Raw genomic sequence first — 23,989 nt, 5'->3', positions numbered from 1 at the left:
TTTTTTTTTTTTTAATTTCAGGCCGTACATAATTGTCAAGAAGCAAAAACCTGCAGTTACAAACAAACATATGGAAGAACTGGCTCAGGGCTACAGGTACACAATTCAAGTAGTCCATATTCATCGTCACCGAGTAAATACTGTGTGGAGATACTTCAGTCAGTCAATATTTCAGTCTTGGGGTTAACTAATTAGAGAAGTCTGCTCTCCTATTTAAATTCATAATCTTTGTAGGGGAGATTTTCTGTTTAAAGTCAAATTAAGGCTGGTGTTCCTGCTTTGTTACTGCTGTGAGTTTTGGTGAGTATACAGAATAAATACATCTCACAGCCTCATCTTTCTGCAGGTGGAAGGTTTGAGGCAGTATCACCCTCCTGACTGAAAAATCAAACACCTCACAGGAGTATCAACCACCCTAAACTGGGCACATTCAGAGTTTTTGAAAATCCTTGCAGATTCTTAGTAAATGTATTTTTTAAAAAACCCACACTAAAACAAAGGCATTTAAATTTAGCTCTAATTAAATTTCACAAAACTATCATAAAAACATGTGTGATTATCCTTATATTTGCCTACATTTACAGTGATGATGAGTACATATGAGAAGACTTTATTTAGTTATTCAAGTAAGTAACATTCATCTGTCAGACTGTGAAGCAGTGAATGGGCAACAGGATTAATTAAAAAAACACATTTTTCTTCAATATGTAATATGCACAGAACTTTACATGTAGAAGAATTTATCTGGTTTAGCTTTACATGTTGCATTCCTTTAATATATGTACTAAGTATTTTATGTTTGCAGAAATATAAGGTCAGTACTTCTTGTGTAATTTTTAATTTATTTATAGGAATTTTGAAGACTTCTTGCATGAAGGCCTCGTTGAATATTTGGATGTAAATGAAGAAAATGACTGTAACATTGCTCTGTATGAAAATACAATCAATAAGTAAGTATGCATTCAGTAACTGGTACAGGAAAAACTTTCATAGGGTAACTTTCTGAAATGCAAACATATAAATAATGTTACTGTTTCACATTACTGTTACATTTTGACACATACACATTGCTCCCTTGCTAATGGTTGAAACAACTCTAGATGAAAGCTAAAGGGAGAAATCTGTCTACACACATCCTAAGTTATCCCTGGGAAGTTACAAAAAATGGTTCAGATTTTGGGAGAGCTGTTTCTGCTACTAACTCTCAAAAATATTACATACTTAAAGGTATATACTTTCTTTCTCTGGATGTGGCTCTTTTCTTTGTTCTGATCATTGGGCTGCTCATCATAAATAATCTTCTCCAATAGGTATCCAGAAGGCAAATGGTTCCACATGTTATTTGATTATCTTAGCATATCATGATTGTGTGGAAATTTCTTTTCTGGCTATAAAGAAACACCTAGACACCCACCTTACAGTAAGTGGGGTGCTGGAAGGAGACCTTCCCTTTGACTTTTGGATGTATAATAGGCCCCAATAAAAATGTCAGCATCATTCTGTGTGTTCTTTACCAGACATCTTAAAACCATTTTTGATATGTGATTTTAATTCAGAAAGATTTCCAGCTCTGTTATATTCTCCACATATTTGAAGGACCTGCTGCAATTTTTTTTTACTCTTGTCTTCTGACTGTGATTAAAGAGCCTACATTAAATGAAGGATTCTTTTAAATTTTTAAGTCTTCCTATCTTTTTACTGTTTTTTGATGTTTCTCTGACAATATCCTGTAAACTGAAGCCTGAATATGAAATGCTAGAAGTTATCTCTATGAATGTTTGATTGGTAGATTTATGCAGAAAATTCTTTTTCTAAATAATCTGTCCTGGTCAAGTATTCCTGCAAGCTAACAGAAATACATCATTGATCTCAGAGGAGCTGGGTGAGCTCTTCAATTATCTTTAACCTTTGCTAAATGCAATGCATTAACTCTGCTAATTAAATTGCATTGCTCCTACCCAGGCTTTTGAAGACTTTATCACTTTAAGAGATTACTCTTGCATGCTCTTGACTGAATTCTGTATACATGAGCAAAGAAGAGCACACACAATTGCTGTCATTTGTGCCAAAATTAAATAACTTCCACAAAGCACCAGAGCTGAAAAGTTATAGGACAACTGACTCAGCTAGGAAGGTTGATGGGAATGTATCACATAAAATCATTGTTTAATCTAAAAGTGGAGGAGAAAGTGAACTTCCAGTGGACCAGTGTGAGGAAAGGACTCCTCAGCAACTTGCAGGAAACTCAAAAGATTCTTGTACTGTCCAGCAATTGTTTTGAGTTTAGCTTCAGTGCTAACAGTGCCATAAGTATCTGAGCTTGCATCATATGAGCACATTGCTCCTTGTGTTTGGTAATGATACTCCCTACATCCTGAATAGCTGAGTTGTGTACCCCCTTTCCCCAGATGATCATCTTGCATTTTAAATGGTGTGACCACGTTGGTACAACTTATTCTGGTAATGCCACTGATACAACCCACTATCTGGAGTATCCCAGGTAATACAGGCTTCTTTTAGCTGCAGTATCCTCTCTTTATCTTTCCAATCCAACTAGAGGGGTTTTCTTTGGAGTATTTGACTCTAATGTGTTCAGTTTCTTCCTTACGCATTTGTAACTCTGCTTTTCAAACTCATGAGGTCGCCTTTCCTTTCTTGGGCCTGGTTCTGGCAGTGGCATTTTTGACCTGCAGAAATTGAACTGCCCTGTAAAGTTTGAAGGTCTCCCATTAGCACTCTGGAATAGTTCACAAGGTAGTAGGATCTGTGTAGGTTGCATCATCTTTGGTTGAAATAGGATTAACCTCACTGGTAGAAGACATTTGTTGAATACCATAAATGCAAATGTGTATCTACTTCCATGCACTTGTACCCTCTGAAGAAACCTGCAAACTTCACTATCAGTAAGTGTCAGGCTTCTGGTTTTATTGTTTGAAAAGTGTCACCAGTTCTGTGAAGTTCTGCAGAATGGGGGAGCAGTCTCTGCTTCCAGTTTGCTCTTGAGACCATTTTGCAATTACTTGACTGCAGTTTGGATTCTCCCATTAGTATCTTCGTAAGACAGGCTTTAGATAACATAGCTGCTTTTTATCAAGTGGAGAAAAACAGTGGCTATCCTCTGCAGGTGATTTTTAGGTTCTTCAGGTGTATTTGTGATTTATAAAGATTTCTAGCACTAATAGATATTTTCATTGGCTTAATCTTCAGGATTTCCTGGTCTCTTTTTTTAAGCTTTCAGATTTCATTGTTTTTCCAGTAGTACATATATTGTTTATTTAGAAAGTTCCTGCTGGCACTTTTCTTCAGTCTCTATGTGCTTGTGGGTAATTCCTTAGCCTTTTTTAGTTTACAGTGCTTGGCTGTCAATTTTGAGTGTTGCCATGATAAAGACTTCTCTGTCATTTCCTTGGCAAGATCCTAAATTTAAATAATCAAATTAATTTATTTAAATAATTAAAGTCTTCCAAAGGACTTCCAAGAGAAGTCAAAGATTAAAGATGAGATTTTGAGAATGCATTGGGTTTAGATGTCTGGGAGAAGCAATGTACACATAAACCCAAGGTCTCTGTAGTAAATCCAGGACTTGAAAGATAGGCTTTGAATAGGTTCAGTTATAATAATCTGTATTTTGTAATTCCCCACTTCCTAATTATTTATCTTGATTTAAAGTCATATCTGCTCCAGCCAAGCTTTACTGTACACTTCATTCTTAGTTTTGAGTCTCTCCAATTGCATCCCAGTGCATGCTATGATTTGTCTTTGTTGAGCATGGACTTTCTCCTCTGAAGCTCGTGCCAGATAGAACAAATTGTCTCTCTGTCTTTACTCCTTTTCTCTGTCTTTTTACTTCTCATCAATACTGTCTTTTAACAACATAATCACTTCCAAAATATTTGCAGAGCTTTTCAAATAGTGTTGTATTATGTCATGTGCCTATGGCAGTGGATCTGGTTTGGAGACAGATGTTTTCTCCTTGACTGATATAGCTGACCTTGGAAAACTAAAACAGTTTATTTTAATACCTGAATCTGTTGTGCTCTTCCTTTTTCCATCTCCCCAGTGGATTTCTGGATCTCTGAGATTAGTAATTTGATGCAGAGTACTCTCATTACATGAGAAGACATTCCTTAAGGCATTTTGGGTCTTACTGTATAAACCGATGTTTTATTGTCTTACTGAGCCTCCCTCAGGTTGTCATTATCTGGAGGCTTTTCCTCCATTATGGAATTTCATGAACCCTGATTTATTTCTCCTTCATTTCTTTTCATGTGGAAACACTTACAACCAAAAGAAAGTTGTTGGGTTTTTGTAATAAAAATAAAAATCTTGTCGTGAATCCATGTTTTGAGGTCCTACTGACTTACATTCTCCTGAACAGAATAGATTTTGAAGTGTTATGCGATACTGCTAAATTAAATAAATTCTACTGAAATTGTTCACAAGCCTGCCATAATTGGTACTCTTTCTTTCTTTTAAGAGATACAACCCATTTGGAGATTGAGCCTTTCACCCTTCTGGGTGTCTGTGCTGGGCTGATTCCATATCCTCACCACAACCAGTCCCCAAGGAACACTTACCAGTGTGCCATGGGGAAACAAGCCATGGGTAAGACTTCACTTTTTATTCCTCTTTGAAGTGTTATGTAGTTTTTGAAGCTATGTAGCAAAAGTGACAAACAAAAATTCTTTCTTTCCTGATTCACATAAAAGCTTTGCTAGGAAAAGAGCACTTCTTTAGTTTTGAGAAAAGAAAGAGTTTACCTCTGAAACTTGGAAAGATTAATGTGAGAAAAGTACCAGTCAGTTTTACTTAATGAAGACTATATCTGCAGTTCTTAATACTTAAAAGAAAATTTTAATAAACTGGGACACTTTTGCATTTTCTATTGGGTTTTATTGGAAATTATCACGACTTCCAAGTTTTCAGCATATCTGCAGGATTGGCAGAGTGGGTTTTTACTTCTCTTTATGATGCAATGTGCTGTGGGTTTCCAGACAAAAAAGAGTTAAAAAGTGTTCTCACAAAGAGAGACAGAGCACAGATTGAGGAGCATTTCTTTGACTGGTTGAGTAAGTGCCTTAAATATATGAATAGTTAACATTGACATCAGAGAATAAGAAGAATCAAGTGTGAAAGAGAGTAGTTAGTAATTTGAACACTTTCCACAGCCATGGTTTAGACTTTTTGCTTTTGCTGTTTTGGATGAAGGGGGCGAGCACTGAAACAAAATTAATTTTCTGATTACTTATTATTTAATTTGACAGTGTCATATCTGGTCATTAAAACCCAGCTGTTTTGTAAATTTGCTGCAGTTAAGTTCTGATCCTTTCGTTAATACTCAGTGAAAGCAGCATTAAAGTGTCCAAGTCTATGGCCTGTGATCAAGGCAGAGGAGCCTGAGCAGTCATACATCAATTCAGACAGCTGCATTCACAGTGGTGCTCTACAGGCTGGTTTCATGGCTTCTATTGATGGCTTGCTTGCAAGTTGGGAGCTACAGTAGCACAACTCTGTCTCATGAAGGAACTGCCACTTCAGTTAGGTTTAGTAAACCATTTATTTTGTGCTGTGTTTTCAAAGCTTAAACACTACACCTTTTGTGAGACTTCTCCAGCAGAATTAATAGCAAAGTAACTGCCTTGTGCTGAACCATCATGTTGAGCACATGAAAACAGAAAATAGCAAGATGCATGTTCTCTATTTAAATTTTTAAAAAAGGGTGGGTGGAAAGAGGAGCAATGCAATCTTTTTCCTTACAGTTCTCCCCCATCCCATTATCTTTCCCCTACCCCTGAGTCTCTATTTTATGACTATTAGTCTCAGAAGGTTTGGTTAGTTACCACACACAGTTAAGCAGGATCAGTGTGTACAGAAAGCCAATTCAGTATCTGTGGAGTTCTTTTGTAGTTTTCTGTGTGAAGGTTTTTTTCTCCGTTTTGTTTTGAGTGTCATTTGCAATTCATTGTCTGTGTTTTCTGAGGTTGGTGTATTCAGCTGCTTTGACCCTAGGTCTTGCACATTTAGCTCCTTGGATACAATCCTCTGACGTTCCTGCTGACGCTAGGAACACAAAAGCCATTGAATATCTTGAGCAATAAAAAAAGCCTTTGTTTCAGTTTGTTATGACAAAACACCTGACTCAAACAATAAGCAGCTAGATAAAAGTAAATTTTAAAAGTTGGCACATGACTTGAGCTTTATTTTGATCTGTCTGAAGTACCTGCAAACACCTGAAGCTTTTTGTAATAAGTGCTTAAAAAAAAAGCCACCATATGTGGCAATATGTAGGGGCAGAGATGATTTTTCTCTGCATTCACTGATCAGATGAGACCTAGAGGGTATTCCTGAAACATTGCACATACTTTTTTCTGTTTATTTTTGTGAAGAGATGTGATGAAGTACTTCAAACCCCAACCTTTAAGTTACTATCCACTTTAATTGCTTTCGTTCTCCATACTGAGATTGCAGAGCAGCTCCTCATCCAACACTGCCATGGGGAAAGTTTCATGTCCAAGTCCTCTGTGTCACTCCCTCGATTGTCAAAACCTGGAGTGGTGAAGGGAGCCTGGGGTTCAGGCTGGGAGAGGAGAGCCTTGTGCTTGTTGACACTGACCCACCCCCTCTGGCCACATCACAGGGCTGTGCCAGCAGCTTTGGACAGTCTTTTCTTTTTTAAGTCTCTTTTTTAAGCAGCATCAAGCTAAGGAAAGGTGTGAAAGCACAAGTAAGTGGAGAGTGAACATCAGAGATTGGAATGAGGTCTGTAATTCAGTGTCCCTGACAAGTATTGAGTCCTAAAATAGTGTTTCTTCTGGAGAGCATTACATGTCCTGAAACCTCCCTTTCAGGGGTAGATGAGTCATCTTGTTGGAGGACTAGAGCTGCACTTAATGACCAAACTGGATTTCAGTAAAATTAAATTGAAATAAAACCCCTCACTTTTGGCATAGATTATTTACCATGTGTTGCAGGTTGAACTGTAAGACTGAGAGGAAGTTAGGTAGTAAATATAACAGCAGCTGCAAAGACCTCAGTTGAATGTTGACATTTCAGTGCAAGGTTAACAGTTGTAGCTTAAAATCTCAGAAGTACTTAAGATGAAAATACATGACTCTCGTATTTTCATTTTAAGTACTTCTGAGATTTTAAGCTACAACTGTTTGCAATTTGTTTTTCAATTGCAAACAAATGAAATGTTTGCATTTCGTGTGTTAGTAAAATAATGCTTAAGAGGATCAAAGGCTTCTAGTTAGAGAAAGTTAGAGAAATAGTTCTAAACTGAGCTTTTAAATTCCATTAAGACATAAAACCCTAGTCAATTTTGCACATTGTACATCTGTGACTGTGTAAAAGCCTAATTTGAAGAATGAAAAAATACAGTTTTCCTGCCAGTAATCCCCCATATTGCACATGCACATGTGCTGCTGTGTAAGTGATGGTGTGGGTACACAAAGCAAGCTGTACACTCACAGCACAACTGTGCACTGCAGCTTCAACCCAAAAGACATAACGCAAGTCTTGACTAAGAAAAGGAGGGTTTGGGTGTTGATTATTACTCTAACCTCTGAAAGAAAAGGAAGTATTTGAGGGGACAGACATAGGTGGGTGAGAGCTTTGTTGTAGAAGCTTATAATGAAGCAAAAACTTTGATATCACAAAAAAAGCCTGTTAATGTATCATGTACTTTCTGCTTCTGTTAAGTAGCAAAGCTCTTTATATTCTGCTCTGCCTTGTACAGTAGCCAGCTGAATGTGTTAAAATTGAGTTGAGAAGATAAATATGCTTCAAGGAACTGAGTGCTGGGGGATTTTGACAGTTGTGAAAATTCTCTGGTGGACTGAGAGCCAGAGTCCTCCTAAATTTTGTACAGCTAGCCTAGGGGCACAAAATCTAAACAAACCTCAAAGCAAAACCAGCTGTTGCTGGTCATCGCAGCTGGATCTGGGTGTGCTGTGGCCGCAGTTCTGTTCTGCCACTGCTCTTTGAGGAGTGTTTGTGCTCTGCAACAAGACCTCGTTTTGACACCTCTCCTCTCCTTAGTAGTAGGCACAGAAGTGCTGAGGCAGAAATGAGCTCCCCCCCCCCCTACATATTTTACCCATAGTCTTTTTAACCCACTCCTTAATCTTTCTACTGTGAAAGGAGTATTTCTAACACCTAACATCCAGATCACTTAATGCATGTACTGTGACTGTCTGTCTGAGCTGAGTCAGAGCCCCCTCCACAAGGTTTATCACAGCATTTAAAAACTGTATTTCTTCCTCTCTTGCTTTGTGCTCATATAAAAGGACAGCATCATAGAAAATCCATGGAGAAAACAGGGGAAGTACAGAATTACAGCAATTCTTTTCTTGACATGTGCAGTAAAAGCCCTTTTGGCTCAAGTAGATTGATTTCTGTATCCTTGTTAATTTAGATTGTACAGTTTAATGTTGTTGTAAGTGATACACCAGAGAATTGGATTAATGCTTGTTTTTTAGCTGGCTGTTTGTTCTGGTGAGTTCTTAAAACTTTCAGCATTGGAATAACAATGCCTCATTTATGCTAAATATCAGTAGATAGTGCTTTTGTAGTGATTATTTCACACTAAAGGATACTCAAGTCATACTTAAAAAGAAGGGAAAAAAAACTGTCAGGAAACGGAAAAAAAAAAGAAAGAATGCACACGTGCATTCACAATATATCAAGTACCGAGAAAAGCAAGAAAATCATCTTTGTTGTATCCAGGTCAACCTTGTGTGTTTTGCTTTAACCAGGGCTAATTACCAATGAAAAAAATTGGTTCTTGCTGGTGGGATAATTATAAATGCTAGTCATTGTGAGCAGGGTTTGTTATGGTGAACTTTAATTATACTTTACTTTTGCTTGGTTGTTTGGCTGGAGCAAACAAGGACTCTGTTCTTTCAGAGAGAAAACAGAAATAAAACTAGTGACTTCCTTCATTTCAGCGCCCACACAGAGGGCTCGTCCCAACATACCAGTCCTCTGAAGGGAGCTGCTGCTTTATTTTAAATAAGCAGATTGTGGTTTCAGGCTGTGGTTTGCTAGCCCAGTTTAGAGAAAGGATTATTTGTGTAACCATTAAATCCTAGCATTAGGAATAATATTGCTGATATATGGCATATTTTTTGGCTAATTTATTTAATTTGTGCTCTGGAATCACTCTTTAACCAGTTTCTTTCCTGCTAGGATATCGGTCATTGATATATATGTATATGTTTTCCATTTGATACAGCATTCATCTCCTGAAGAATAGCCTGAATATAATTTATTATTGAAGCTCAGAATCTCAGTAATGTCAGTTGCTTCTGGCTCCCAGACAGTAGCAGTTCTGTTAGGCTTATCTGAACTTCTGATAAAAATGCCAGTTTTGAAATACATGAAACACCTGAAGAGAAATAATTTGTGTTACCTGAAATATGCTAAAGTGTCATCTGAAATCTCTGATATATAGGGGAGTCCCACAGATTGTTACTGAGGTGTAAAGGACACCCTTAAATTGTAAAAGATAAAACTGGTGCTCCAGACTTCATCCTGTCTTAGCATCCCTAACCAGTGAACCATAGCAGGTATAGTGTATAAGCATATCAGAGGAGAAAAAAATTGCAAGCAGTTTGAAAGTTAAGTTTGGCATGACTTTCTCTTGGAAAGATTTCTCTCAACATCAGGAAAATGTACCTATCTGTGAAACATTTAAGCTGAACTTCACTGCAACCTATCCTGAAAGCACACAAATTCTAAATGCAGAGGGGAATAATGTTCTAAACCTCTTAAGTTTTTAATTTGGAAGTATATTTTCCTATCTGTATACTGGGAAAAGTAGGGGACTTGAGTCAAAAGTACAAAGGGAACAATGTCTAACTGAAATCTCAGGGTATATCAGAAATAGGGGGCCTTGCAGGGTGGGACTGCAAAGGTCTTTAGTCTCGAGGAATCCAGGCCTTACCGGGTTGTATCTTACTGGAGACAAAAAATACTGTTCAAAGATGATTCAATTCCTTATACAAGAAGAAGACAGAAAGACATCTGCTTTGAAGCAACAGACAAGCCTGTCAAGTCTACCAGATTTTTCTTGTCATTTGAAAATTCTGTACCTATGTCACTGAATCTGCTTTCTAGAACCTGGAAAAGTCCAGGCCAGCTGTAACAGTCCATTTTCAGACAGTAGCTGTTGAACTATCTCTCCATTCTTGTCCTTGGGAAGGGTAGACCTGTTGTGGTTTAGGAGAGTGAGCTTAGTGCCAAGCACAGGATAGGTTTTGGAAATGCCTGGGTTTAGAGTTTGATTTTCTAGACACTTTATGTAAATGGGAATTGCAAGTAGATGCATGTAAAATGTGAAGCTGACCTCCCCAGTAAGCAGGTTTGTGTTCAGATGTGCTTCCTGGCTGTGTGAAATCTTCCTTGAACACTGACTGCCTTGACCTTTCCAAGAAAGCAGCCAGGTTCTGATACTGCAGGACAAAATGGAAAGGTTTTGAAAGACTTGCATCTTAAGGACAAAGTACTGCAGAATGTTTAGCACTTAAAAGTTTAAATTGATGTTAACTTTTCAGACTGTAATTTCTTAATTGCTTAGAAACATAGCATAGTCCTGGTACAGCAAACTCCAATAACATGACTGCCTTAACTTTTGTTCTGCTACACAACAGTTTATGTTTCCCCGCTGGGTCTTAATTATTTTTTCCTCAGATTTCAGGAGACACTTTGGCATTCTGATGGGACAGGGCCAAAAATTTCAGTCTCAAGCTGGGAGGTCTATACAAAGGGTTGAATTCTGAACTATAAATTTAAAATTAATTTCATGTAAAAAGACAAATATCGAAGTGGACTTCTACTGTAGTCTTTCTATCAATGGTGCTTCTAATATTAGAAAGTAAATCATTCTTGGCCTGCTGCTAGTGGTATGCTTTGTTAATACTTTTTCCCATTCTAACACAGGCTGCTGTTGAGCTAATTATTGTACAAAAAAGGAAATAATGTTGAAGATGAAGAGCTTGATCCACAGTTTCTCTTGAACTCATTGATAGTCTTACTGTTGATTCTCATGAAATTTTGGATCAGCTCTCTGAAACACAAGTTGAACTCCACAAAAAAACCCAAACCCAGTGGCTATAAGAACAATAAAAGCAAACTTGATACTTGCAGGATTCAGTATTGTAATTAAAAAAAAATCTTATCTGTATTTTTTCAAATGGCTTTTATTTCTTTTGTTGTTGTTCTTTTTATATTGATGCTTAGGTTTTCTCTGTTCAAGAGAAAATAAATATTACTGGGAGCTTAAATTAAGAAACTACTTATATATTTATTTAAATATAATAATGTAAAATTGTTTTGGTTTGAATTGTTTTATTATTTTTCCCCTTCTTTTCTTGAAGAATTTCTATGTGATTTTAATTAATTTGCATTTTGGTAACTTTTTAACCAAAATATTCCTAGAAAACTCAGTAATGTTCGCTGCTTTATTTTTTTCTTTCACATGCAGGTACTATTGGGTACAACCAAAGAAACAGGATAGATACTCTGATGTATCTCCTGGCCTATCCACAAAAGCCAATGGTAAAAACAAAAACAATAGAGCTGATAGATTTTGAGAAACTCCCTGCTGGACAGAATGCCACAGTCGCTGTGATGAGCTACAGTGGCTACGATATTGAAGATGCTCTTGTCTTAAATAAAGCCTCTTTGGACAGAGGTAAGATCCATCAACTCTTTCCCACTTCTCCAGTGTGTGTTCCAATATATATTCTAATAAGCTTGTTTTCTCATAGTGTTATCCTGTAATAACTTTTATTGCAGTTATGAGCATTAGATCTTCAGTTAAGAAATTGAATTCCCAAACTGCTTTGAATGCTTTTGTTGGTTTTCTGTATGATTAGAGATTGTAACTCCATGCATACAATAGTGTGGTGAGGTTGCCAACATGCATATAAAATTCTGAGTCTGGATATTATAAGAAAAAATGGCTAACTTCTGACCTCGGATAAAAAAAGTGTAAATACTTCGTTTACAAAAAACATAAGGCATGAGTTAATCTGTTCTGTTGGGCTTGCTTTGTAGATTTTGTTTACCTGAACTTTTGTTCATGACTAACAGAGAGGTCTCATTATTTCCACCAGTAACGAAAGCAGTAGATGAAATTAGATTTGTGAATATATTTAGGAAAGGAATAGAACCCGAGGCAGCTTGTGAGCTTGGTGTTCTGAGGGAGCAGCAGCAGTATTGCCTACTTTCTGAGAGAAAATAATGGTATTGTCTAAAGCAAAATAATTTAGTATTTATCCAGAGCTAAATTAATTACCTGCTTCCTTAAAAAAAAATACCAACTCTGTGGTGCAGTGTATTTTAAGTAAAAGTACATAAGCACCGAAGGGAAAGTTAACTAACAGAGACCCATGTTTGTGTAGGTCTAGCCTCTCTGACTCTCTCCACAATTCTTCAGCACTTCATGTTAATGCTGCTGAGGGCTGGAGGAGAGTTGCCTGAACACTTAGTCTCTCTTCTCTCCCTTTTCTCCATAAATTCCTTTGAGAGCAGGCATAGTGCAAATGATCAAGCTGGTTTTAGTTTCGGGTGGCCAAAATCAGATTCTTCCATCACTTTATTCCCTCCTCAAACTCCCTTCTTCCTAGTTGCTAGGCAGCAGTAATAGTATTCCTAGACATGTATCTTTGGCATTAATGTCTGCTGCATTTAATTTATGCCTCCTTTTCTAAAACAACAACAGGCATGATTTAAAACTGAATGTTTTCTTTTCTGGTAGACTGGTAACATTTACAGGGAGAGCTGTGGTGCTTGTCAGGAATTACTTGACATAATCTGAAGATATAGATGTACTGTATGTGGCTACAGCCATCTTTCAAATGAACTAAAATAATGCAGGATTATTTGCAAGCCTTGTTCTTGGCTCTCTGTAATTCTAAATGTAATTAAAGCTTTTAGTATCATGGTTAGTTGCTGTACTTGGAGAGAAACTCCACAGATGCTACTTTTCCTCACCTGAAACCCACTTATTTTATAACAGTACATGTAATTTTAAGTGAGGAAAAGAAGAATAATGGCTTGATTATACTAAACACTCAGTTAGTACTTTCTTGTTAGACTAGCTTATGCCAGCCACAAACATGAATAAAAGTTCAGGTTTCTTAGAACTCATGAAAGGAAAAGGTGCTCCTCTCACCCTATTACAGTCCCATGTTACATCCTCCTGGAGACCACCAAAATTATTCAAGAGATTCAGTGATTTCAAGAGAAATTATGTGTGCAGAGATACAGAAGCAGATTAGCACAGTTCAGAATTGGACTGTAGTCCAGTGTCTAAAATGATCTGTACTGTACATGATTTGATGTTTAAGTTATGCACCACCAGGTATCCGTGTACAACGTTATGCATATTCAAGCCAATGAATAATCTAACTAATAAAGAATATTTTATATTCCATAGCTCAGATTTTATCCTGGTCATGTGTTATACAGGATCTTTGAATTCCTAGGCAGATGACTTTGTGTTCCATTTTAGGCTTTGGAAGGTGTCTCGTGTACAAGAATGCCAAGTGTACACTGAAGCGTTACACGAATCAGACGTTTGATAAAGTGATGGGGCCGATGCTGGATGCAGCCACCCGTAAGCCCATCTGGCGCCATGAGATTTTAGATGCTGATGGTATCTGCTCTCCAGGTAGGTCAAACTGCATGTTCACTCAGGGCATGTTCATATTCAAAGTGGAAATTAATGTTCTGTCAGTATTTCTTGTGCACCTTGTGTTGTACTTAGCATCTTGGGAGTTTTTTCTCTTGAGGACAACGGTATTGTGATGGAAAATTTTAAAAAGTTAGTTCCTCAAAGCAGCATGTTACCAGTCATTGGAGGGGACTTTTGTACAGGAAAAAAAGTAGCTTTATATTTAAGTAGAAGAGTGAGTTCTTAATTATGTGAATCTACTGAAGCATTAGAATTTGTATTCTTATGTTCCCAAGCTGGCAAGCTCTTAATACTGTAGTTTTTCCCTGTTTGTCTGTCATGTACTGTTGTTTTCTTAAGGATAAAGACAGACTCCGTATTATTTTGATTTCATGCATCAAAATCTCCTAGCAAGATGTCAGTTAATGCAGTTGTTTGAGGAAGTAAAACCTTATGGTTTTAACACTTTAGAAAGATGTTTGGGCAGAGATAAGAAAAATAAATAGAAATGTAAAGAGAGGTGTATAACTTTTCAGTGGTAATAGATTTGAGAAAGAATTCTCCTGTACTGTCATCCTTTAGTTAGAAAATGGCTTAATAGATCTGCTAAGATCTAGTAAGAAAGGTGTTTTAAAGGGCACTAAATTTAATTCCATTATAGTAACACAATTGGGTCAGTTTTGCTCCATCACAATGGAGCTTTCAAAGTTAATTAAGAAAAAAAAGGCAAAAATCTTCTGAAGTATTAGGATAGATAGGACTGGTCTGGACTCCAGATTGAGACTGTTCTCAGCATGTAGGTAAAAACCTGTTTGAGATAGTTCATGTGGGCAGAAGAGACACAGGCTGAAGATCAGTGTAATTTAGTGGAGGAGGTGGGAGGTAGATACTTGGTGTGCAGTTGTATCACTGGGCATCCTCCTGATCTGGTTTTCAATGTCAAGGGCAGGATAAGGGAATGGAGCAGGGAGAAGCTATATATGACACCAGTATCAATAGAAGTATGTAAATACAAGGGGACTGACAGTAGTTTTGCACAGCTCATTGTAGAATGATGGGCTGTCCCAAATTTAGGTGTGAATTTCTAAAATTTGTCAATTCAGTCATGACAAAGTGTTTCCTCTAAATTTTCTCCATACTTAGAGCAGATGACTTCAGATGCTTTTGTGCAGACTTTTGATCCAGGCTATGTTGAATAGCTGTTCTCATAGTGCACCCAGCATGCAAGCTGCTCTGCTTTGGTTTACCAAAAAAACTGGTTTAGTGATTCCCTTACCATTCAATATTTAGCCAAACAGCAGAGCATACTTCTTGGTATGTTCCAGTTTGTCTTCCACCTTTTTTTTTTTTTTTAAAGCTTAAAATGTATTTCTGACACAGATACATTTTAATGGTGCCTTTTCTTCTTGTTTTCTGTAGGTGAAAAAGTAGAAAACAAGCAAGTTCTTGTGAACAAATCTATGCCAACTGTGACCCAGACACCTCTGGAAGGAAGCAGTGTGCCTCAGCAGCCACAGTACAAAGATGTGCCAGTAACGTATGTTGCAATATAGCTTCAGAGCTGGGCAAATTACATGAAGGAAAGTTGTCTGAAAAAATATTCAGTTCTAGAAAACTCCCTTCTCCTTATAGTTATACCTATATTTGGCTGTTGTTTAATTGAAGATCAAGGAATTGGCAATATATGAGGAATCTTTAGCTGTCAAGAAGAGCCCATGTGGAAAAAAATCCCATACCTTGTCCTTTACAAGTTCAGCTTAATTCTCTGTTAGTTTCTATTGCAACTCTTAAAACTTTTCTTTTCCAGAAACATGCTGTACTCTGGAACTTGTATGTAAATATATATATAAATATAAAATCCTTTTTCCTCATATATAAGTTCCATAAAGATTACAGTTTGGTCAGGAGCTTACCAAGACACAGATAGTTGTCTGTAACTTGTATTTGGTTCATAGAAGTAAAACCAATGTTTTGGCTTCTTTTACTAGCTACAAAGGTGCCACTGATTCTTACATTGAAAAAGTAATGATTTCATCAAATGCAGAGGATGCTTTCTTGATCAAAATGTTGCTGAGGCAAACCAGACGTCCAGAAATTGGAGATAAATTTAGCAGTCGGCATGGGCAGAAAGGTAAATAAAAATAAATTCTTGTTGTATATTCCTACCATATGTACATAATGTATGTTTCCATTGATTGGTTCAGATCTTTTATGAATACAGTGGTAGAAGGTCATATCCCTTTTTTTTATGTTCACCTAATTTAGCAGTGATATTTCTGAAACAGATACGTATTAGCAAAAACAACTCTTGGTTGGTCTGTGAATCTGGAAAATGCAGTAGTTGCCCAGTTTAAACAAGTACAGGATTTTTGAGGTTTGGTTGGGTTTTTTTTTTTTTTTAAGTCACAATTTGGATTTAGGTAATAGATTTGTCAGTGGGTTGTCAATAGATTGGAGAGGTTCTGAACAGACAGAAGAGAGATTAAATGGGAACTTTGCAGGTCTGTGCAGACATTCTGGTCTAAAAACAAGACTGCAGGTAGATAACTAAGAACCATGGTGTAAAAGGGAAGCAAATCAGGAACACAACTAGGGGTGCACCAGCAAAGAGCAGAAAGAAAGGGAATGTTTTTAAAAATACACCTGGGACATGATATGGAGCAACTCTGGATCTTCAGACCAAAATCTGAAAATGAGTGCCCATTAGGAAGCTGCTTGGTGGCGTGCAGTTCTCAAGTTTTAATGTTACTAGGAAAATGAAAATCAGGAACCTACTTCTATATCTGCTGAAAAATAGCGGTGACCTCTGTTTGACCTGAATGTAAAAAAATATGAGTATCAGATCATCCTCCTAATCTCAAAGAGTTGGAAGGTGTGGAAAGGGTGTTAAGAAAGAAGTGACAGCCTGACTGTAACCAACTTAAAAGCATGTTTTGTTCCCATTGGTGTCAGTATGGGACAGGTTTTGACACGTTCTCAGCATTCTGTACACTTGGAAAATCAAGATTTGTAGTATTTGAAGCATGACTTTCTTTGTTAATGTATGTGCCGTGCTATTACCTGGGTTTTGTAATCTTGTTACATTTTTAGGTTTTATTTTGGCTTGAGAACATTGCTTGGTCTCTTGTCAGATGTGATGGAAAGGTAAAGAGGTTGATATTACTAAATCCTTTCCATTGCAGCCCATACACCCCTTTCAATCCTGTCCTAATAAATCCTGGCCAGGTGTAACTGAAGTGAAAGACTGCATCCCTGTTGTGAGATGCAGAGCTAACCACTGTAATCCACATTTCTGTGGCATCCAGGTTAGGGGATCAGGACATCTGCCTACAGCAGACCTGTCAATCAGAAGAGGTAAAATGGGTGCAGAAGGCAGTGGTTGATCACAGTGACAGCTGTTACCAGAGACTGCTTCAAGTCTGTGTGTTAGCTGTAAGAATAGTCAACGCAGCCTTTCTCAGTACATCCAGCCCTCTGCAAGGTCATCTGTAATTCCACTGTGTTTTTCCACACACCCACAAAACTGGTTTTTGAAACTCTGTATTCTCAGGAAATACTTCCATTGTTTCTGTTGCTATTAAGGAAGAGAAACTCTTCTCATAAGCATTGAAACGTTTTTCCTGATTGTGTTTTCAAGATGGTTTTTAATCTAAAAATACAAAGCTATTCCTACTGAGTTCCCAGGTGATTTGGGAATCAGTACTGTTGAAGGTTTCAAAAAAGTAAAGAGCAGCATTACGTACTTGACCTTCCTTATAAAACTGAGTCTAGTTCTTGCACTGCAGCCTTATAGGATAGTTATGATAAGTGAGGGGAGGAAGAGCTTCAGAGTTGAGCAATTGCAATGTTCAACTGCCCCATTCTTCCTTTTCTCAGGGAAGTTCCTCCTTCAGGAAGATTTTATGTAGATTCTCTTTCAAACACTTTTTCGGTCTCATACACAATGGAGTTGTACAGTGCTTAAAAACTTAGGAACACTGTTAGAGCAATGACTTATTTCTTGGTACATGTTTCAGCTTTGTGTAATTAAACCCTTCTCCTTGTAAGTGGTGTGCAGTATTTTAGCAGCATGTTATTTTATAATAATGCAATCAGTACTGTGCAGGACAAATTTTCTTACTAGAATTTTCTAAAAAAGCCTCCAAATTATATTAAAGAAGCTGCCTCATTAATCATGATAAATATTTATAGGGACTTACCTGAAAATTTTAAGTAGATTAGTTTTTTCTCCTACTTTGGGCTATTAATGTACTCTAATTAGAATAGTTGAACAGAATGTAAATGAACTTTTTTTCATATCCCTCCAAAAAATAATAAAAAGAATGCTCCACAAATGTAGAACTATGACTGGAAGTGGAAGAATGACAGAAGGAAACAGAATTCTGTCAGGCAGGCTGCAGTATGGCTTTAGAATGCTGAGGACCGTCCATATGAAAAAATGCACATAAGACATCTCACAGTGTAGAACAAGCAACTACCTGTGGAAATCGCATGGTAATGAAAAGCAGAATCCTTAAATGCTGTAGGAAACTTTGAGGGTACCCATAATTATGCCTGGCATTGCATCAGGTTAACAATGGCTGGTCACCCTCTGTCTGTGCTTGGGACTATAATAATGATCATAATAAAAAGCCAAACCCATCAATTATTTAGAATGTCACTTTCAGCTTGGTTTTGGAGATGTGAGTTGGAACATTGCAACAGTTTTGTTACAGAGTTTGCAGGCATGTGCCTGTAGCTGTCCCATACATCAATCTGTACTCATAGTCCCTTGTGATCAGGGGAGTGATCATATTCCAAATTATTACATTTTACTAGGACTCATAGCCTTCCTGGCAGTAAACCTCTCCGTTCACTGCCCTGTAGTGCATTATAGAAAAAGATGTTGCAGTAAATAAAGGAGGAATATGGAGAAGATACATTTGATAGATACTAAGAAAAATATACTGACAAAACAGTGCAGTTCACTGTTTTGCAGTTTAACAATACAACAAAGAAGCCAGTACTGACAATAGCAGAACTGGAGAAAAGGCATGAAAAGGAAAGGGAAAACCTCCTTTGATAGCTTTTTAACATTACATCTGGTGTCATCCTCTGACATCAGACTAGGGAAGGATCAGTTGTATCAGAAGAATATAGACACTCATGAAACAGAAATCATAATACTAACTGTTTAAATTTTTTCTATTGAGAGAATTTTTAATTAGCTCTGAATTTATTCTCTCATCTTGGTCTGAATGTAGGCAATTATGACTTCTATGGAGTTTAATTTGTGACTGTTAGCTTTAAGCCTGCCATAGGGCCATTTGAACATATAATGATCTTAAACTAGCAAGTACCTTGGTTCAGCGAGAAGGAGAAAAAACATATGTCTGTCTGCATTGTCGGTCTCTTTGTGAAATATATTTATTTTCTAGGAATGTAGGAAGATGAGATTTGATTTCATGGAATCATAGTAGTAGTGGGTTTTAAATACTTAAATATCTGCAAAATAAGAGATTGCACAAACCATGTCTCAAACTTTTTGATGGTCTTTTTCTTGTATGCCAAATTGATTTGTATTTCAAAGCTCTGCTTTGTCACTGGAGCAGAAGGAAGCAGAGTAAGGGAATTAGAAAGTGTCTGGGATACAACAGATTAAATCTCACAAACCAGCTTTAGCCTTTTGTTACAGAAAAGCCTTTCGTTAAATACGTAGGTAGATTTTGTAGGCCTCTGTAATAACACAGATCTATGTCACTGCCTCTGTATTTGCTGCCCTGTTTGTGTCCTCTCACATGTCAACATGGTATTGGCAAGGGTCACCACTTCTGGCCTGTCCACCACACCCGCTTTTCACATGAGTCCATGTTTTAAGTACACTCCTTCCAAGCTGCCTGTAAAAGGTTGCCTGTCCTTCAAGGCTTCTCAGAAAGAATTATGTGGGGAGAAGGAAAAAAATCCCAAATAGATGAGGCCACCATGTTGTATTCTTAAATGCAAATATTTTGCTTTATTTTCATATTCATCTTCAAACTGGATATTGCAGTAAGATCTTCGGGACTGGACTGTCTCTGTAGTCTGTAAAGTCATTAAGCTTCTAGTGTCTCACAAATAAATCCTCTCTGGTAGTTATATGTTTATCCTGAACTGTAGGATTTTGTTTTCACTTATGTTGCATCATATATTTTCCAGGAGGATAAAAAAAAACCTTCTTTTGGTTAATTATTTTGTTGTTTTAATCTTGTATTCTTCAAGCAAAGTCACTTTTCAAAGTACAGAAGGCAAAAGGATTGTTAAGCTAAAGAAGCTTCATACGAGTTCCATACAAAGTAAATTATTATATTTCCAGATTTCCTCTTGCTTTGCTACAAGTCACAATGAGGAAAAAGTTGGGCTCCTTTGATGTGAAAAAAAGCAATATAACACTTCTCTGAAAGAACATTTCTCAGTCTCTCATGTGAAAAAGGATTAACACCTCCAACAAAGGTCCTGTAGATCACAGAACTAAGCAGCAATACTGAACAGTATTCCTGAGGAGTGGAAAAACTGTATTTAAGCAAGAGATTGTTTGAACTGGCAAACAGAAGCTTTTTAATAGCTGAAGATCTAAGATAAAGGATTAAACCTTTCTGAAGTATCTGCACTTAAACAACTCTAAAGACAAGGAAGCAAGTTTAAATTCATGAAAGATGGTCTTTGTTTTCCTAAATGAACCATGTTCTTTAGTGTCAAAACAAAATCCATTCACTGCATTATCAACTACATAAACTTCATGACAATCCCTCTCATCTACCAAAGTCTAACCTTGCTTACTTTTTAAAATATTTATTAGTTTGAGCATCTGCCATCTGCTTTCCTAACTTCATAGTGGAGATCAACTTATCTTTTTCCTTTTAATGGGCACTTGTACAGTACAGATAAGCAGAACATTTAAAATAAAACATTAGTTTTAAATGGCTACTTGTGTAATTTCCTCCCATGTTACAAGTCAGAATTAGTACTTTATCTCTAATAGAACGTCAGTGAGTTTATAGTAATTAAATGGTTGAAGTGGCATTAAAAAGAATTTGCTCGTAATCAACTGCAGGAATGTGGGATGATTAGTAGTTATTAGGCATCAGGGAAGGTAGGGATTTCTTACCATATTTTTATCTTCAGAAATTGAATTTGAGAAAATGTCAGAATGCCATTAAAACTTCTCATACTGTTTTTTCTATTTATTTTTAACAAAACCACTGCTTAGCTCCCTGTCTTAAGAAGAAAATTACAGCATTTTTTATCTCAAGCAGCAAACAGGTAACCTTCTGACCTTTTCAGTAAATCCTCAACTGAACTTCTGAAATTAGGGCGATTTAGCATTTTATGGCACAGAGTAAAAATCTCTAATTCTGTTTCCAAATAGTGTATCCTGAACACACATTTTATTAAGCTCTTGACTCATTCAGCCATGTGTATTTTGTAAAGTTCCTATGGTTATTGTTTTACAATAGCTGCTTCCAGAAGCATTGTAAGGGTTTCAATTAATCAGCTCTTTGTGTGCTTCAGACTATGCAAATTTATCACATCAGACCATTCAGCAGCTCATGGGAAAGCAGTGTACAAACTGTATTGTCTTCTAGCACCTCCTCTCATTTAGAGTGATGTTTTTAATAAGAAAACTAATCAAGTTTACTTATGCATTATTTATCTGTTAATTTTAATTCTGTTCTTTACCTCTTATGTCAAATGGGATGTAGCAAGTGATATGATAGATCAGTGAATGATTCAATATTGAACAAAGCTTATGTGATGCAGCACTTTTTTCTTCTAGACTTCTTTTATGCTTAGTTAGCCAACACAGTATGTAATTAGAGAGTTTTGAAGCAGCTGTACATTCGTTGTTCAGCCTTACTAATTTTTGCAAATCTGTCACTTGTCCGTAACATACAGTGCAGTGTTACTGCTACAACTTTGCTTAATTATGTGATGTCTTATTTCTCAAGAGTATTTCCAAATTCTGGCAAATCTGGCAAAGCTAAAATAGACGCCTTTCAAGTCAGTTTTAGCTCTTTTACCACCGTATCATTAGAATGAGTAAACAAGCACATTTAGTAACGCGCTTCTTTTTATCTTGCTGATAGAAACTGGTATTGCTGCTGCTTCTATTCACATCGTCTCCTTTGCTTTCTAATGTCCCTCCTGCTGGTAGTAATTAGTTTTCTATATTAGGTTGTTTTGACTTATTTGATGATTTTTTTTTTTACCCCCCCATTTGGCATGTGTGTGTATAATAGGCACCTTATCGTAGCCTGGTGAAAAACTTTCCCATAGTGTTGTGTTCTGTCCCTGCCCCCTCCCGGCCGCCCCCCTTCCCCCTCTGCACTGAACCGCGCTTTGAGTCCGGCTGCACTCGTGTTTGTCAGCAAACTGTAAAAGCAGCCACACGAAAGGTACCAGCTCTGGAAACCTGAGTTTCTCCTGATTAGGAAAAGAAACTCAGACAAAAGTACAGGGGCGAGGGGCTCTTTATGCTGTCAGTGCCTTGTGGAGGTACATGGGTTTGAGATGCTGTCAGCATTGATGCTGATAGCGTGTGTGGGGCTGGGGGCCATTGTGCATAGTCAGGGGGCTGTCATTTATTGGCTGCCATACAATAGCATTGAAAAACACTGCCTATGGCTGTTTTATACTTGCATGTTAAACCACTGTGGATGTCTGATTTAAGGTTATTCTAATTTAAACTGTTACCCTTGCATTAAGCTGCCGTGCTTATTAATCCACTTTTTTTTCCTTTTTGATATTGTAAAAGACTTTCTTAGCATTTTCACTGAATTTCTTTCTAAGGTGACATTACAAAATAGGTACACAGAAGTTTTTTTCTAGAATTTAATTTGTTTTTTAAATGAAAAGAAATTAGATGTAGCAAGTTGCTAGGTGCTTTCTTGCTCAAGCACATAACCATCTTGTTAATCCACATTAAAAAACACATTTTGGTTTTGGTTTTGTCTGCAGCCTTTTCTGGTTGTTAGTATTTGATTCTGGTCCCAGATGAGACATCAGAATGTATAGGTGAGAACCATTCAGACCCACTGCAATATAGAATTCAGTCTCAAGTTGTATTACTCAGTTCCAGATGCAGCATATAAAAATTGTGAAAGGAAGGGAAGTGAATTAAACCAAATTATTCCATGTGTCCTTTATGAATGCTGGGGATCAATTTTCATGTGATGTCTAAATCAGTAACAATTAAGAAATACTAGCCTCTAGTATGAGCCACAGAGCAAAATAGCCTCCTAGTTTGAGTGTGCCTTATTTATGAATATTGTATGGGGTGTAGTTGAGCAGCTCATTTGTGAAATGAAGTTCGTACTTGAACAGGGTTTAGAACTTGAGGCTGTTTTAAATCCAGCCTCCTCTCCTTTACTGTTTTATTGGCCAGTTGCAAGTGGTAATTCCACTTACATGGATTAATTCACTTGGTCACTTTTTTGCAGCTGTTAGCTTGCCTGGTACAGCTCTGCTGCAAAAAAGAAAAAAAAGAGTAACAAATTCAGGAGCTTAAAGTGTAGAACTGTGAGCGTTAGTCTCCTAAAGACCTTCTGAAAGCAAGCAATTGCAAAATAAAATCAAGTTTACATTTTAAATGAATTGCAGTTACTTACTTTTAGAAGTAGCATTGTATATAGGAAAGGTATCTTTCAGCTTTTATAACAGTTGAATGAACTTTCTTAAAACATAGGGTAGGAAGAAGCTTCTCTATCCTCTAAATGCACACAGACATGCTATAGATCTGCTACAGGCTCAGCAACTTCTTAAAATACAGAAGCTTAGAACTGAGGCTTTATAGCTTTCCCTTTTTTTTTTTTTTTTTTTCGTTTTTTTCCCCCTCTCTGTAAAATAGAAACTTTATAAATGGCCTAGTAAGCTTCACATTTCTGGATTCTGTCTAAATATTTTGTTTTTAACTTCTAAGCTCATTATGCTGTCTTTGTGTTAACTTGTATTAAAATCTGTCAGCTATGACTGGTCTCATAACCACAGTCAGCGGACCAGAATAAGTTAATTATTTACTTGTGTCACTAGTGCTCTTCATCTAATGAAATGCACAGCTGTGTTAGATCTGCAGTTGGGTGTGTAGGTCCTATTGTTACACAAGTCAGCGGAGGGTAGAAGCCGCTATGATGGAGAGCCCTCAGTTCTTTCTGCTGTTCTGCCTTTCTGTGTCGATTTCATGGATCTTTTATCATTCACTTTCACACAAAACAAACAACACAGTGGCTGTCTGCTATGGGAACCAGCTTGGCATATAAAAGGTTTTCAGAGCCTAAAGTAATTTTAAGTTAGCTG

General features: G+C 37.1%; 1 protein-coding gene across 3 annotated transcripts in view; it reads left to right on the top strand.

Annotated features, from left to right (window-relative positions):
- POLR3B (RNA polymerase III subunit B) overlaps positions 1-23,989 on the top strand; it is a 71,514-nt gene that overhangs the window by 32,461 nt on the left and 15,064 nt on the right. For all 3 annotated transcript variants that reach the window (XM_053978236.1, XM_053978237.1, XM_053978235.1), the window contains exons 17-23: positions 22-96; positions 852-950; positions 4,478-4,605; positions 11,486-11,695; positions 13,520-13,678; positions 15,101-15,218; positions 15,670-15,812. In XM_053978236.1, the coding sequence (XP_053834211.1) occupies positions 22-96; positions 852-950; positions 4,478-4,605; positions 11,486-11,695; positions 13,520-13,678; positions 15,101-15,218; positions 15,670-15,812 (932 nt within the window). The remainder of the gene's footprint in view (positions 1-21; positions 97-851; positions 951-4,477; positions 4,606-11,485; positions 11,696-13,519; positions 13,679-15,100; positions 15,219-15,669; positions 15,813-23,989) is intronic.

Source organism: Vidua macroura, chromosome 5 (assembly GCF_024509145.1).
Source record: "Vidua macroura isolate BioBank_ID:100142 chromosome 5, ASM2450914v1, whole genome shotgun sequence".
Classification (NCBI taxonomy): Eukaryota; Metazoa; Chordata; class Aves; order Passeriformes; family Viduidae; genus Vidua; species Vidua macroura.
The sequence above is the reverse complement of the archived record's forward strand: the minus strand, read 5'-3'. Positions and strand labels throughout refer to the sequence as shown.